This window comes from Zootoca vivipara, chromosome 8, assembly GCF_963506605.1.
Source record: "Zootoca vivipara chromosome 8, rZooViv1.1, whole genome shotgun sequence".
Lineage (NCBI taxonomy): Eukaryota > Metazoa > Chordata > Lepidosauria > Squamata > Lacertidae > Zootoca > Zootoca vivipara.
This window is the reverse complement of record NC_083283.1, coordinates 48,861,171-48,875,072: the sequence shown is the minus strand read 5'-3', so window position 1 is coordinate 48,875,072 and position 13,902 is coordinate 48,861,171. Positions and strand designations below refer to the sequence as shown.

Sequence of the window (13,902 nt, the reverse complement as noted above, 5' to 3'; positions counted from 1 at the left end):
TTATGCCCACGACTGAGGGCAGAGGCTCACCATACAGTTAAAGCATATCCAACACGTTTAAAGCACATAACTTCCCCAAAGAATCCTGGCAATTACAGCTTGTTAATACTGCTGGGAATTGTGGCTCTGTAAGAGGGAAGACTACTGTTTAGAGCAGGCTTCCTCAACCTACGCCCTCCAGATGTTTTGAGACTATAATTCCCATCATCCCTGACCCACTGGTCCTGCTAGCTAGGGATCATGGAAGTTGTAGGCCAAAAACATCTGGAGGGCCGAGGTTGAGGAAGCCTGGTTTAGTGGGTTCTTTGTTGGAAGTCATGGGTTTAAAATCTGCATTGGATTTGCTTTAAATGTAAGGTGTGGACGAGCTGTTATATGCAGCAGCTTTGCAGCACTACATACCCATCAAAACGGCTTGCACATAGGCACCAGTGATTTAAATCTAATTGAGACTAGAATTGGTAAAATTACTCAGAGGCATCTCTTTGTAGATTGGCAAACTCTCGTTTCTTTAGTACACCAAATAAAACAAAGTTTTAGACAAAGAAACTAAAGAGAAATGTTTCCCAAGAAAAGAAGACAAAGCAGATAATATCTTCATGCTTAATTATATTCACACACAAAAATATAGAAGTTGAATGAGGTCTCAGTTACCAAAGGCAATAGCCAGAATGATTTGATAATCCGAATTCCTTATACAAATGTAGGGACTTTCTGCTGACTGAATAAGAAGCCATGAATTCAGACAGTCAAAATGTCTTGATAATGATAATCTGTATTGTTTATGTAATGTCTCCTGTTTTATCATTTCAACAGATTATTTGGTGTCACTTCAGTTATTCAGACCAACTGTTCAAGCACTTGGAAAATTATAACTAACCAAAATCTGTCTTGGTATCATCATACTAGCCCCATCTTGGTGCTGCTATTATACTATACCCTAGCAACTCTCATTCGACTTTGGCTCCATGAACCTATTGTGCAGGTAAAACGACTCTCTTCTTCCTATATAGTAATGAGAAAATTTTCAGGAAAAGAGTGTAGACATCATTTCAGGATGTGGCAATATTTGTGCACAAAATTTAACAAATGTGCATTGTGAATTACTAAAAAGAGATGACCTGTTGTATGTAATTCAGGGCAGAACTACATGTTAGTAGAAAAGTTATTAACCCAGTAATTTCCTTATAATGTAAATGCCAGGGGTGGGCGCTTCAGGGAAGACAGAGTAGGCTAGAGAGAGTGCTTTGCACAATGGAGGGCTTGCTCAGATGCTCACTAGCTCAGTAATAGCTTACCGTATATGTGAAACAATTTTTAAAAAATTGTCCAGTAGCACCTTAAAGACCAACTAAATTTGTTCTGGGTATAAGCTTTCGTGTGCATGCACACTTCTTCAGATACCTTATATGTGGTGTGACATAACATGGCATTTATGAGTGCATGCTCTACTTAATCATTATTGTGATGTGTGCTCTGGATAAATACTCTTACACACTCATGTGTCATTTGTCTGACCCTTGTAACCTCCCTATTTTCTCCATGCCCAGGGGTGAAAGGGAAGTAAACATGTAGTATATTGTGCTGAGCTGGTCTGCCCATGAGGCAAGCAGCCTCAGGCAGCAGGATCCACAGGGGCGGCAGGTCCAGGCTCCAAGGAGCTCATTGTCCACCACTTCTGGCCCTGATAATGTGTACCGTATATATTTTCAGGCTTCTTCGGCCTCTACGTTGTTTCCTCTGCACAGTGACTAGTGAATCTGCAAGCCATGTCATAACGCTTGCAGGATTTTAGTGGTCCAATCTGAATCTAAACTAGCCTAATTAGCCTTTTTCAATATGCTGCTGAAAAATTGTTTGAAATGAGCAGATAAATTAGCACAAATGGATCTTTCCATTTGTACACAATTCACATATGAAAAATGCCTCAACTTGCACACGGTACTGCTTAAAGGCAAGTTTTATCTTGTAATGGATTTATAAATAAGTCCCCTCCAGTAGTTTCTTTGCCTGTTCATATAGTTCAGGGATTTAGTTCATGCCATAGTCACAGAAACATGAATTGTGGGATTTGATTACTAATTCACTATCTGTGGAGCTGGCATAATAAGTAGACATGGCCCTCTTGGTTGCCTTAGTGTTACAACATTGTTTTTATATTGTACATAATGAACACGTCTTAGAGATTGTAAAAGTCTTAAGCAGTTTAGGTATGCTTTTAAATAAAATGAAAACTTACATGAGCCCAGCCACTTCTGAAGATAGGTACATTTGTAACATGAGGACAGCAGTTCATGCATCTAGACTGGAAGAATACCTGTGAAACTCCTGTTTGCTTCATGGGTCTCTTGCCTGCACTGATTGCATGAATTATTCTTGCATAAATGGATGTGGCTTCCATTTTAAAGATATGGAGTGAAATCCAACCGTGTCTAGATATTAGCAAAATCCTGCCTTGGATGAAAGGTGGTATATAATATCCTATTTATCTTGGCAAGAAAATATCCCCCCCCCATTTTTAAAGTGAAAATTAGCAGCTAAATAACTGATTATTCTGGAGTTAACATAGCCATTTGTTCTTTAGCATATACCTGATGATGATGATGATGATAAATCTGGTAACAGGGAAGAGGAAACAGACTGCACCCATGTCCAAATGACTGCAGAGAGAAGGCGCAGTTTGTGGTATACAAGCCGCTACACAACTGATGAAAGAAAAGTAAGGTCAAATATAAAGTAGTCGGATTATAATTACCCAGTTAATGATCAGGAGTGCCATGTTTCATGTTTCTGACTTTGTACGGTGATACAATTTGTACAATTTTAAGCACAACATAGGAGTGAATGTTGTTACAACCACTAAAAACACAAATATTGCAGTATAAATGTACCACTTAGCATCTCCTAATTTTAACTAGTCTCTTGGTTTTCAAACATTTGACATAAAAGCTGCATAAAAGAGTTGTTTTAGGTGGACTTGCATGCATCTAGTGGGAATTTTTACTGCTTTTCTTTTTAACGATAGCCGCCTATGATGGTATGTAGCATTGCAGGATTTATCAAAAGTAGTTAGCATCATAATTGTGTTTCAACTCATTTGAACCTTCAACTAGAAACGATGTTGTAGCCTGGAAAATAGATGTTAATAATAATAATAATAATAATAATAATAATAATAATAATAATAATAATGGTAAGTGGCAGTGGCGGTGGCAGAATAGTAGTAGAAGAGATGCATGCAGTGATTAACACATTCCTCAAAGCAAATGGTCCATTCGGAACCAAAGCCTAAAGCTATTAAGAATATTTAACGCTTCAGCTATAATTCTTAACTAATAAGCTATTCTTGCCTTGCTTCTGCAGCTTCTGTCAATGACTCAAGATGATCACAAGCCATCTGAAGTTAGTACATTGTCTCATTTTTGGAGTTAATTTGCACTGTGAATTTTGATTATATTGTTTAGAGATAAGCCTTGTTCACACATTACTCACACAAAGGGACAGAGGTACAGTCCAAAGGGACTGTGGGGCCATGCAGTTCACCCCATCCCCAAGGCCATGCTCCTCCCAGTCCTCATCTGTTGAGCAGCAACATCTAAAGCGAGGAGACTTTTATATCCTTTTAGTCCCCCAGCACATCTTCTAAACACCTGCTGGGGAAAAATAGCTTCCATTTGGCTTATGAGGCTTAATAACATGCTGCTGCTGCTGTTTGCTGTTGTATCACTATGTATTGTACTACTCAATTATTCTTATGATATTGTGATTATATTACTGATTTTTATTTTGTATTTTATTAACAGTTGTTTGCTTCCCTGAGACGTTTTGTTAATGGGAAGGCTACAAATTCTGAGTTGTATCCAATACTGCTCCAGCAGAGTTTCACTAGCACAAAAGGAGTTCAGTTTCCTTTCCTCCCCCTGCACATCCCCAAATCTGGCCCTAATGGTCTCCCAAACAGTACAGGGGTTAGAGGAAACAGGAAGTCCCATTGTGTGCATTGAAGTATGTTGTACCAGCAGAGCTGCAGTGTTGGATACAGCCCATAATTAATAATAACAGGCGCAACAACAGCACCATCTGGCTCTATAGAAGATCCTAGCCTTTCAAGTTATCTGCCTGTAAACAGCATAGAAGCAGAAGTAGGTGTGTGACTTCCTGCCAGACTTTGAGATATTTTGAAATACCTGGGTGCCCACAACCACTCTTTCTATTATTTACAGATCATGGGCAGCATCCAAATAAACAGTGCAAAGGCTTTTGACTATGCAACAGAACTGCCTCTCTCTCTCCTATCTCTGTATTTATCTCCTAAATTTATTCTGGGGGTTACTGCAACCCTCTGGAGAAGATATGGGGACAAGAGGGGGTCATCTACCTTTACCTTTAGGGCAGTAGTGTTAGACCAATTTGGATGTTGAATTTTGTCATGTGTTAGAATTCTTTGGAGTTCTGATTGGCTGTTAATAATGTAATAGTTGATATTTAATGTGTATGGCAACTGTGGATAGATTACTATGCATCATTGATATTTTTGACAATAAACGTGATAAAAATGTCTAGCATAGTGTTTATTTTAAAAGGATTCATGTTCTCTAACTTTCATTCAACAGGTCCTTCTAGTGACAGTGAATGGTACACCTGTAGACTATCAGAGCATACACCCCTTGTGTCCCATGGAGAATGGGCCTGCGAGGGTAGATATGTATTCAAGACCGCAGTACAAATGGGACCCAACAGTTGATGACTTAGGTAGTAGTGAAAATTGTTTGGGAATAAACACTTGTTCTTTTTGTGTCCATTTTGTTCTGTCCCACATGCATAACAGGAATACATTATTATTAAGAAGTGTGGTTGGCTTGGCTATGAGCAATGAATACATGATTGTGGTGGGCAGAAGAAGGTCCTGTTGTGTGATTCAGTGATGATCCAAACATATGACAGTTAGCACCTGCTTGAATTAATTCTGGGATCTACTGGGAATAAATGAATACCCACCAGCAAGCATACCCTGCTAACACTAAAGTGCCCTTTCTGATTTCCTGAGAAGTCCAAGCCCGTCCCCTTTTCAGCAAGGGGAAGAACACATTGCTAATAGATTATGTAGAGAATATCAAGAGTGTTCCTTTTGGACATTTCCTGAGAACTTCCAAGCTCACTCACTTTAGGATTGGCAAAAGTGCCTTGCTGAAAGCAGAAACACCCCAATAGCTGTTTGTTCACCATGTGACATGACAGTTCATTAACTCCGTATGCCCTAGAAACTCCCCATCCATGTCTTTTGTTATGAAATTGTCCCCCATGTCCTTGTGAAAGGGCCTCTTTCACATTTAGAGTGAGACAGTAAGATAAGTTATATACACAGTACTACAAATTTACATATCCAATTTAAATTACCAATCACCTGAATATTCTATACTATGATGGCCACTTCTACTATTATCCTTATGAGAAAATGATGATTAGGAGCCTCATGGTCATACCATGAATAGATCCAAAAGTTCTCTTCAATGAGCTTCAGTTAACAGAAATCTAACATAAATAGAAATCTTCTATGAATGAGACAATGCCCAAATGTTGAGTTTTGCAACTCATGCAGTTCTTTTTGTCCCCTCAGAAAAGAAAGAGGAAGAAGAAGAGGAAGAAGAGGATGAGGAAGAAAATGTCGAGGAAGAAGTGAATCCCAAAGTTCATGCAATGGTCACAGTTTTCCATTTTATCATGAAGCAAAGTTATGTTTGTGCTCTGATTGCCATGATGGTAGGTTTTATGACATCTTTGTTTCAGCTCTGATAACAAATGTCCATTTGGTACCTGGACAGTGTTACCAAAATGTCCATTTTGTCCATTTTGGTAACAAGACTATTTTGTGGTCAAAGTCCTACAATTGATCATTATAATTGTTATTCCTTTTAAATTTGTAATTCTTCACTCAGCAATAGAAACAAACATGCTTAATCTAATGAAATATTTCCCTCATGTTACTGCTCTGATTCTTCAACCTTTTGTATATTGTCCCTTGGAACCCTTAATCTGCTGTAATGTAGAAATATTACTTTTATTACAACTTCCATTTGGTTCTTAGGTAGTAAAGAGCAGGAGTTTAAATTTGTTGTTAAATATGTTGTAGTCCTAAACAATCCAAATAAAAGTTACCATGATTCATGCTTAGCGTTGTGCTCAATTATGTCTTTGTACAAACCAAGAAACATGGTTTAAAGCAAACACTGATTATAATTCATGGTTTTAAGTTATCTTATTTTGAAATTGTTAAACCTTGATCTCTAGATAGTATGGCACAGCAATCTGTGATTCTGTAAGAATAGGATGCTGAAGTAACAGGGCTCTTCTTCTAAAAATGAAACTAAATGATGCAGAAGTTCTCCTGGCCCTGTGGAAGAAGGATGGTGGGGAGCTCACGAGCCTGAGGCTTCCTGATTATGTAAAACTCATAACTCAAACTAGGTCATCTTTTTTTAGCAATTGATCAATTTTAAGCTAACAGTAAATCATGGTGGTTTTTTTAAAATAAAAAGCCATATAAATTCCAGTTATTAGCTATTTATGCCATTGTCTATATTAATATGAAAACACATGTACATTGTTCATCTTTGCTGGATGACTTCAGATGACTGGAGTGTTTCTGCTGTTGCAATATAAAGACATAAAATAAAGGAGAAAAGTGCCTCAGTGTTAACTGTAATTCTCCTAGAAAAACTTCTCAGTTGTGAAAGTTTATGTCAGCTTTACAAACAGCAGGTTCCCAGTTCTCGATAACTAATGGGAATAGGATACAACTCTGACTTAGAAACTTAGCACTGTTAAGAAAACCATATGCTTTCATGTTTTCCTTATAATGGACATAATGCTTCCATTTCTTTTTCTTTTCTCTTAAGGCCTGGAGTATTACTTACCATAGCTGGTTGACATTTGTGATGCTGATCTGGTCCTGCATACTTTGGATGCTGCGTGACCGAAGGAAATATGCTATGATCAGTTCACCTTTTATGGTGGTATATGGAAACTTGTTATTAACATTCCAGTACATATGGAGTATTGATCTGAATGAGAATGAACTGCCAACGGTTTCAGGATTTCTAGAACGGAAAGCTCCTACAGAATTAGCATCAAAGGTAAATAATGTTTTAAAATGGAATCAATATGAAGTCAATGAGATCCTCAGTTTATGCAGGATTTTACATTAGAAGTAAAAGAAGTGAAATGATTGTTGTTGTTGTTGTTGAAAAAATACAATGTGCAAGTTATGAGCAGGATCTAAAACTCCTGTTTGTGTATACCTAAAGCTCCTCTTTATGGGTATACCTGGGGTGCATTCAGATGTGGGGAATATTGCATTCGTTTCCTTGATTTTAATGCTGCTGTTTCTGTCCCATCTTCTAAAATTCCTTTCACATTATTGTACCCGTTGCGTTATGGAACTGTGACTTCTTGACCGATATAACGGCATGTCACACTAAATTTAATTTACACTAGTGGGAGTAGAATGGCAGAAGAATGGCACCATCATTGGACAATGTCACTATAGCCCCACTCTTTCCGCACATACATGCTTCTGTTCTCCCATTATTTATCTATGAAAACAGCAGGAAATAAATTTATACTAGTATACCACCCAAATTTCATAACTTTACTCCTACAATGTTTTGGCTTAACCCATGTCATTAATTAACATGGGAACGAATGCTAAACTTTCACTGTATTATACTAGATTTCAAAAAGTGGCTTTTATGTTGTGTGAAAGCTCAAATATAATATCACATTTAATAGTCTTTTTTTCTGAAGCAAAGTAGGTACAAAATGTTTCATGAATCCCACCAATAAAATGTGTATTGCATTTCATTACTCCTTTGTCTCACTAGCCTAAGCACCTTCATTATGATGCACTAGATTCTCTCTCAAAGTGAATTCTGTACTACTTATTCCCTGCTGGCTACTCCTTAATTTATAATGAATGTGAAAATGAGCAAACACTATATTATCTTCTCTCAAAGGCAGCATTAGTGCTCTTAAAACAGATTAAATGGTCCAGAGGTTCTGTTGGATATGTTGTACACTTTCTCTCATTGATGCTATAAATTTCTCTCAAGAGATTTAACTGCTTTAATATGTTGCCAGCAACTTTGCCATAAACTTTGATTGGCTGCTTTGTAAAATGTCTTATCTAAAAGTAGTGGCTATCAGAAAAATGAAATTATGGTATCAACAAAAAAGATAAATTTATACACCATAGTAAGTGAGGGACATACCCTATATATATTTCACTGAATAAAAGACACTCTGTGGGTTTAGACATAAATTTAATTTTGCTTTCAATAGAAAATGACAGATAAATAGACCATAATGCTCTCCGTTTCGTTTTTCAAAGTATGTGCTCTTAAATAGAAAATGAGTTGCTTTGTAGAAGAGACTGCTCTCCAGAGAGATTTTGAAAATGGAAGCACAGTGAATATTCTGTGTAGGCATTTGTACGTGTTAGAAAATGCAAAAGAGAAAAAGGAGGAACCATGAGATATAGAACCTAGTCAGTCGCAGAGTAAATGTGCTTATCGCTGTCTTCAAGAAAGGAGAATAAAGTGCTGTTTCACTTACTCTTTATACATGAAGGCACCACCTAAGCCTCTGAAGATAAGGTTGTACAATGCTCTATTCTATTCTATTCTATTTTTATTTTATTTTATTGTTTATATACTGCTTTGTTGTTGTTGTTGTCGTTTAGTCGTGTCCGACTCTTCGTGACCCCATGGACCAGAGCACGCCAGGCACTCCTGTCAACAACAACAACAACAATTTTTTAAAAACAAATTCAACAATAACAAACTGGCACTCCTGTCTTCCACTGCCTCCTGCAGTTTGGTCAAACTCATGTTTGTAGCTTCAAGAACACTGTCCAGCCATCTCGTCCTCTGCTGTCCCCTTCTCCTTGTGCCCTCCATCTTTCCCAACATCAGGGTCTTTTCCAGGGAGTCTTCTCCTCTCATGAGGTGGCCAAAGTATTGGAGCCTCAGCTTCAGGATCTGTCCTTCTAGTGAGCACTCGGGGCTGATTTCCTTCAGAATGGATAGGTTTGATCTTCTTGCAGCCCATGGGACTCTCAAGAGTCTCCTCCAGCACCATAATTCAAAAGCATCAATTCTTCGGCGATCAGCCTTCTTTATGGTCCAGCTCTCACTTCCATACATCACTACTGGGAAAACCATAGCTTTAATTATACAGACCTTTGTCGGCAAGGTGATGTCTCTGCTTTTTAAGATGTTGTCTAGGTTTGTCATTGCTTTTCTCCCAAGAAGCAGGCGTCTTTTAATTAACTGCCTCCATTTCTTCCCCTTCTATTTGCCAGGAGGTGATGGGACCAGTGCCCATGATCTTAGTTTTTTTGATGTTAAGCTTCAGACCATATTTTGCGCTCTCCTCTTTCACCCTCATCAAAAGGTTCTTTAATTCCTCCTCACTTTCTGCCATTAAGGTTGTGTCATCTGCATAACTGCTTAACTACATTAATTTCTAAATGTTGTAACCACCTTAAAAGTACATAATCCTACATTTTTAAATAAAAAAAACTGTTGGCAATCAGTGATGAATTAAGATAATGCATTCTAAAGGCAAAGTTGTGTAGGAATTTGGCATGGGTGGTATGGTTCTCACTGTCTATGCAAGGCACAAAACAACCAGGGAATGACAATATTTTTAAAACACTGCCTTTTTCCTAAGTAGGTGAGAGTGCTGCTGGCTCAACAATCCAGGGAATTAAGGGGAACTGACTACAAATCAATTCTCAAAGGACAGGACACAACATAACATGAGGGAGAGTGCAGGCAGTGGATAGATGTGTAGTCTGTTATCAAAACCATAAGTAGAACCTGCAAATCACTGAAAATAAAGATTGTGTTTTCATATGAAGTACATCAAGGATATAAAAGTATCTCAACATAACTGGAAGAAGATGAGGACCTATTTTGCACCCATCAGCAAGCACAATCCTGCCCCCTTTGTCTCAGTCTCTCTGCCTCTCTTTCTGTCTCTCATAAAGAAAAGGAAACTAAATTAGAAGCAAAGTAGAGGACTGGAGAGTTATCTACATTTCTCTTCTTCCACCAGAGGCAGCCATGCCCAGTTGTCTGGCAAACTGAAGCTAAAAGGCACAAACAGCACTGAATAAGGAGTTGTTCACTGAGAGTCATTTGTGTCCATTGGTCATGTCTTGTCACTGGAGCTGAGCTGAAATTTCTTGTGGAAAAAAGGGTAATTTTGCAAAATTTTCTCTAAATTTAGTGACCATCACAAAAAAATAGTGGGGAATACTTAGAGAAAATTCTGTAAAATTAAACTAGATCTAGAGCTTTGTGCGTAATGGTGGCCAGGCCACCAACATAGTCGTTGCAACATCAAAACAACAACAAATCAAATCCTTTTAAAATGACAAAGCAGCTGTGCTATTGCTACTACTAATGGTTCTAGCAAATTCTTTGCCCACAAATCAGGTGGAGAGTTCTTGGAATGAAAGTTATATAGTTTTACCATTCACTCCCAAATAAAAGCAGTCTTAGCATCAAGATGGCTCTAGAGACATTTGGGGGCCAGATTATGTTGGCAAATATCTGGAAGATGTTCAGCAATATCATCCAGTTCTCACAAATTATTAACAGCAGGAATGGAAACCTGTGGCTCTCCATATATTCATAAACTCTAAGTGCCATCATCCTCAAGCAGCATAGAATAGCATGCTGGGAGCTGTAATCAAACATCTATAGAGGCACTGTTGCCCCATCCTTGAATTACAGTGTCAACCAGAGTGTGTCCATCTCTAAGTACAATGTCGTAGGTAACTCTATTAGATAATGAATATTAAACATAATAGGTGTTCTAACTTTCCCCCTCTGTCCTCCTCCTCCCCATCTCTCCTTGCAGATTCTTTTTGCAATTACATTTTGGCTACTGCTCAGACAACATCTCACTGAGCGGAAAGCTTTTCAGTTAAAAGAAGCTGTTTTATCAGAGGTAAAAGTTGAAGAAGAAGAGAGTGAAGAAAAAGGTAAATACATATTTCATTTAAAAGATATCTGAGTGCTTAATGCAGATTATACTGTGCATTCTGAACGCAATCTGTGAGCCCAAAAAGGACAAATGTGAGAAAGTGTGACAGAGAGGGAAGTGAGACAAAGAGGAAAGTGAAGCGGTAGTAGAAGGCACAAAGGGCAAAGTGACTTTGTGTGTGGAAATGACATTGTGTGGGGAGTTCGGCTGATAGGAAAGTGCAACAGGGCAAATGAGGAAAAGACAGTGTGACATAACAAGGTGGGACATACAGGCAACAACTGTTTTGCACGGGGGTTACGTTCAGTGTTCGAAACTCCCATTGTTCTAGGCTCATTTTGTGGCAGAATTTCATTAGCGTGAGCAGTTTCTAAGCTCTGGGTGCAGTACTATGCCTAAGATTTCAGATTAAAACTGCAGAGTTGAAGGAAAGGATGAGCTTTTTCTGGCTCCCCACTTCCAGGTACTCTCTGAAGACTGGAGAAGAGACCCTGTTAAGAATATTAGGAGGGTGGGCAGGGGAAGGACTAGACCATGTGAAAAATGAACATAATATTTTAGCTGCAGTTCACTCATTTTCAGCTTTGTATTCTTGTTATAAAAAAGTGCACCTAGACATTCTGTTGTTAGGCCTATAACCTAGGTTTAAGGTGCCATTTAGCTCTTAGCTTTCATATCTCAGTTTCTAACACTGGTTACGTTCCTGGATCCTACGCGTGTCGGCAGAGTGTGCATAAGTCTGCTCTGCCCTGTTATGTCCCTTCTCTCCACCTCTTTCCTGGCCACTTCCAGGTTGTGGTGATGCACACGTGTGTGGTCGCGCACATATTGGACAAGCATAAAACGGCTATTGCCTTACTAAGTGAGGAATGTAACTGAAATTTAGCAGGGAGAATTAGAGAAATTCTCGGTCATTTTGCATGGCGTGCTTCTGTTTCTTTTCTCAAGTGTAAAATGCCATTTTGAAGAACTTTTGCCAAATACAGTAATGAAATTTTACCAGATGATATTTAAAATGATATAGAACATATTAGCTATATATGAAAATGAAAAATAAGTCTACAGGTTCGTGTTTTCATTGAATCACCCAACTCATATGTAGATCGGATGATTCAAGTGAGGCAGGCTATAGAGGTCAAATCCCATATACATGCATCTTATAGTAAAAGTCATCAGAATCTAGAAAACAATGACTCAGTTTCAGTTGATTAGCACTGAAGCTAAGACAAAGTTGGTGAATGTTTCCATGGCATAAAATGCAAATATAGGGAATTCAAACATCATGTGAATCAGATCCCGATAATGCAAGCCTTCCATTCTATATCATTGTTGCGGTGTCCCCTGCAGTGCTCAGTCTGGGCGAACCAGTTGCGCTCCCCTAAACTACCCCTGGTAACTTCCAAGCTGCTACTCATCCTCTCCTTTACCATGGGATGAGAAGGAGGCTGGCAGGTACTGGCCTAGCATTAGCTCACCTCACATGAGTAGTTTAACAGCCAAGTCTACCTTTCTTCCTCAAAAGGAACTCTTCTCTCTCTGCTCCCTTTCCTGCTTTAGCTTTTCTTGTGCTATGTGTCCTGCCCATGTAATATGAACTAAGCAAACATAAAGTTCATTTAACATTTTGTATTTACAGAAGAGGAATCCCAAAAAGATGAAGAAGAATCCCAAAAGGATGAAGTGGAGCAATTGGAGGGAGAGGAGGAAAGAGGGGAGGAGGAGGTGGAGGAGGAAGAGGAGGAAGAAGAAGATGTAATGAAGGTCCTGGGAAACCTGGTGATGGCTATGTTCATTAAATACTGGATTTATGTCTGTGGAGGAATGTTCTTTTTTGTCAGCTTTGAAGGGAAAATTGTCATGTACAAAATCATCTATATGATGCTCTTCTTGTTCTGTGTAGTCCTATATCAGGTAAGTTAAACAAAATGTAGGGTTTTTTCAGCTTGTTACTTTTCAATTAATGTAACCAGGATATATGTTTAATTACCCTTACTATATTTTTAAAACAGCAATTGTTTGTTCTAAGCAATAGAAACAATTTAATAATTTAGTTTAGTGTGGATTACTCTTTAGTGTGGATTTAACCATCTATTCAGTGTTCTTGTGATTCTAAGAGTAAGGGTACCGCACAAGACAATGGCAAGCACACATTTCCTAACCACCAAGGGCCTATCGGGTCTGGAGTTTGCTGGCCATTAGGGTGAACGTTGCCTCATACATTCTCCTGGCACCTGTACATTCTCCTGGGCATTGCGGCAATGAGAAACTTCTTTTTATACTTCCCCCCCTGCACACATGTGACCCTCTATTAGCTGCCCCTTTTAATTATTTTACATCAAAGCCAGTTTTTACAGAGGGTTGCCACTCCCCATGTTTTCCTGCAATAGTGAGGTTATGTAGCAATGTCAGCAAAACAATACAGAATTCAGTAGAAAAACTGTGAGTCCTAGGACCCTCGTACCTTCGGGACTGCCTCTCTTGGTATGCCCCACGGAGGACCTTAAGGCCCACAAATAACATTTTGGAGATCCCGAGCTATAAGGGCTTTTTCAGCACTGGCCCCGACTTGGTGGAATGCTCTCTCACAGGAGACCAGGGCCCTGTGGGATTTGACATCTTTCTGCAGGGCCTGCAAGATGGAGCTCTTCCGCCTGGCCTTTGGGCTGGACTCAGTCTGACCCCTATGTTTTCCTCCCTTATGGTTTAGATTTGGGCTACTTTAAAATGAGGCTGCATTTTAAAATTTAAAATTTAAATTGTATTTTAACCCGTATTTTGATTAATTGTTTTTCTTTCTTTTACATCTTATTGTAATTTTACTGGTGTCAGCCACCCTGAGCCCGGTTTTGA

At 38.8% G+C, this 13,902-nt stretch overlaps 1 protein-coding gene across 5 annotated transcripts in view; it reads left to right on the top strand.

Annotated features, from left to right (window-relative positions):
- PIEZO2 (piezo type mechanosensitive ion channel component 2) overlaps positions 1–13,902 on the top strand; it is a 224,260-nt gene that overhangs the window by 141,064 nt on the left and 69,294 nt on the right. For 4 of the 5 annotated variants that reach the window (XM_035124936.2, XM_035124937.2, XM_035124935.2 and 1 more), the window contains exons 8-15: positions 817–985; positions 2,585–2,719; positions 3,364–3,402; positions 4,614–4,752; positions 5,618–5,760; positions 6,897–7,133; positions 10,927–11,050; positions 12,689–12,963. In XM_035124936.2, coding sequence (XP_034980827.2) covers positions 817–985; positions 2,585–2,719; positions 3,364–3,402; positions 4,614–4,752; positions 5,618–5,760; positions 6,897–7,133; positions 10,927–11,050; positions 12,689–12,963 — 1,261 coding nt within the window. The remainder of the gene's footprint in view (positions 1–816; positions 986–2,584; positions 2,720–3,363; positions 3,403–4,613; positions 4,753–5,617; positions 5,761–6,896; positions 7,134–10,926; positions 11,051–12,688; positions 12,964–13,902) is intronic. The other variant, XM_035124931.2, reaches the window with a different exon arrangement.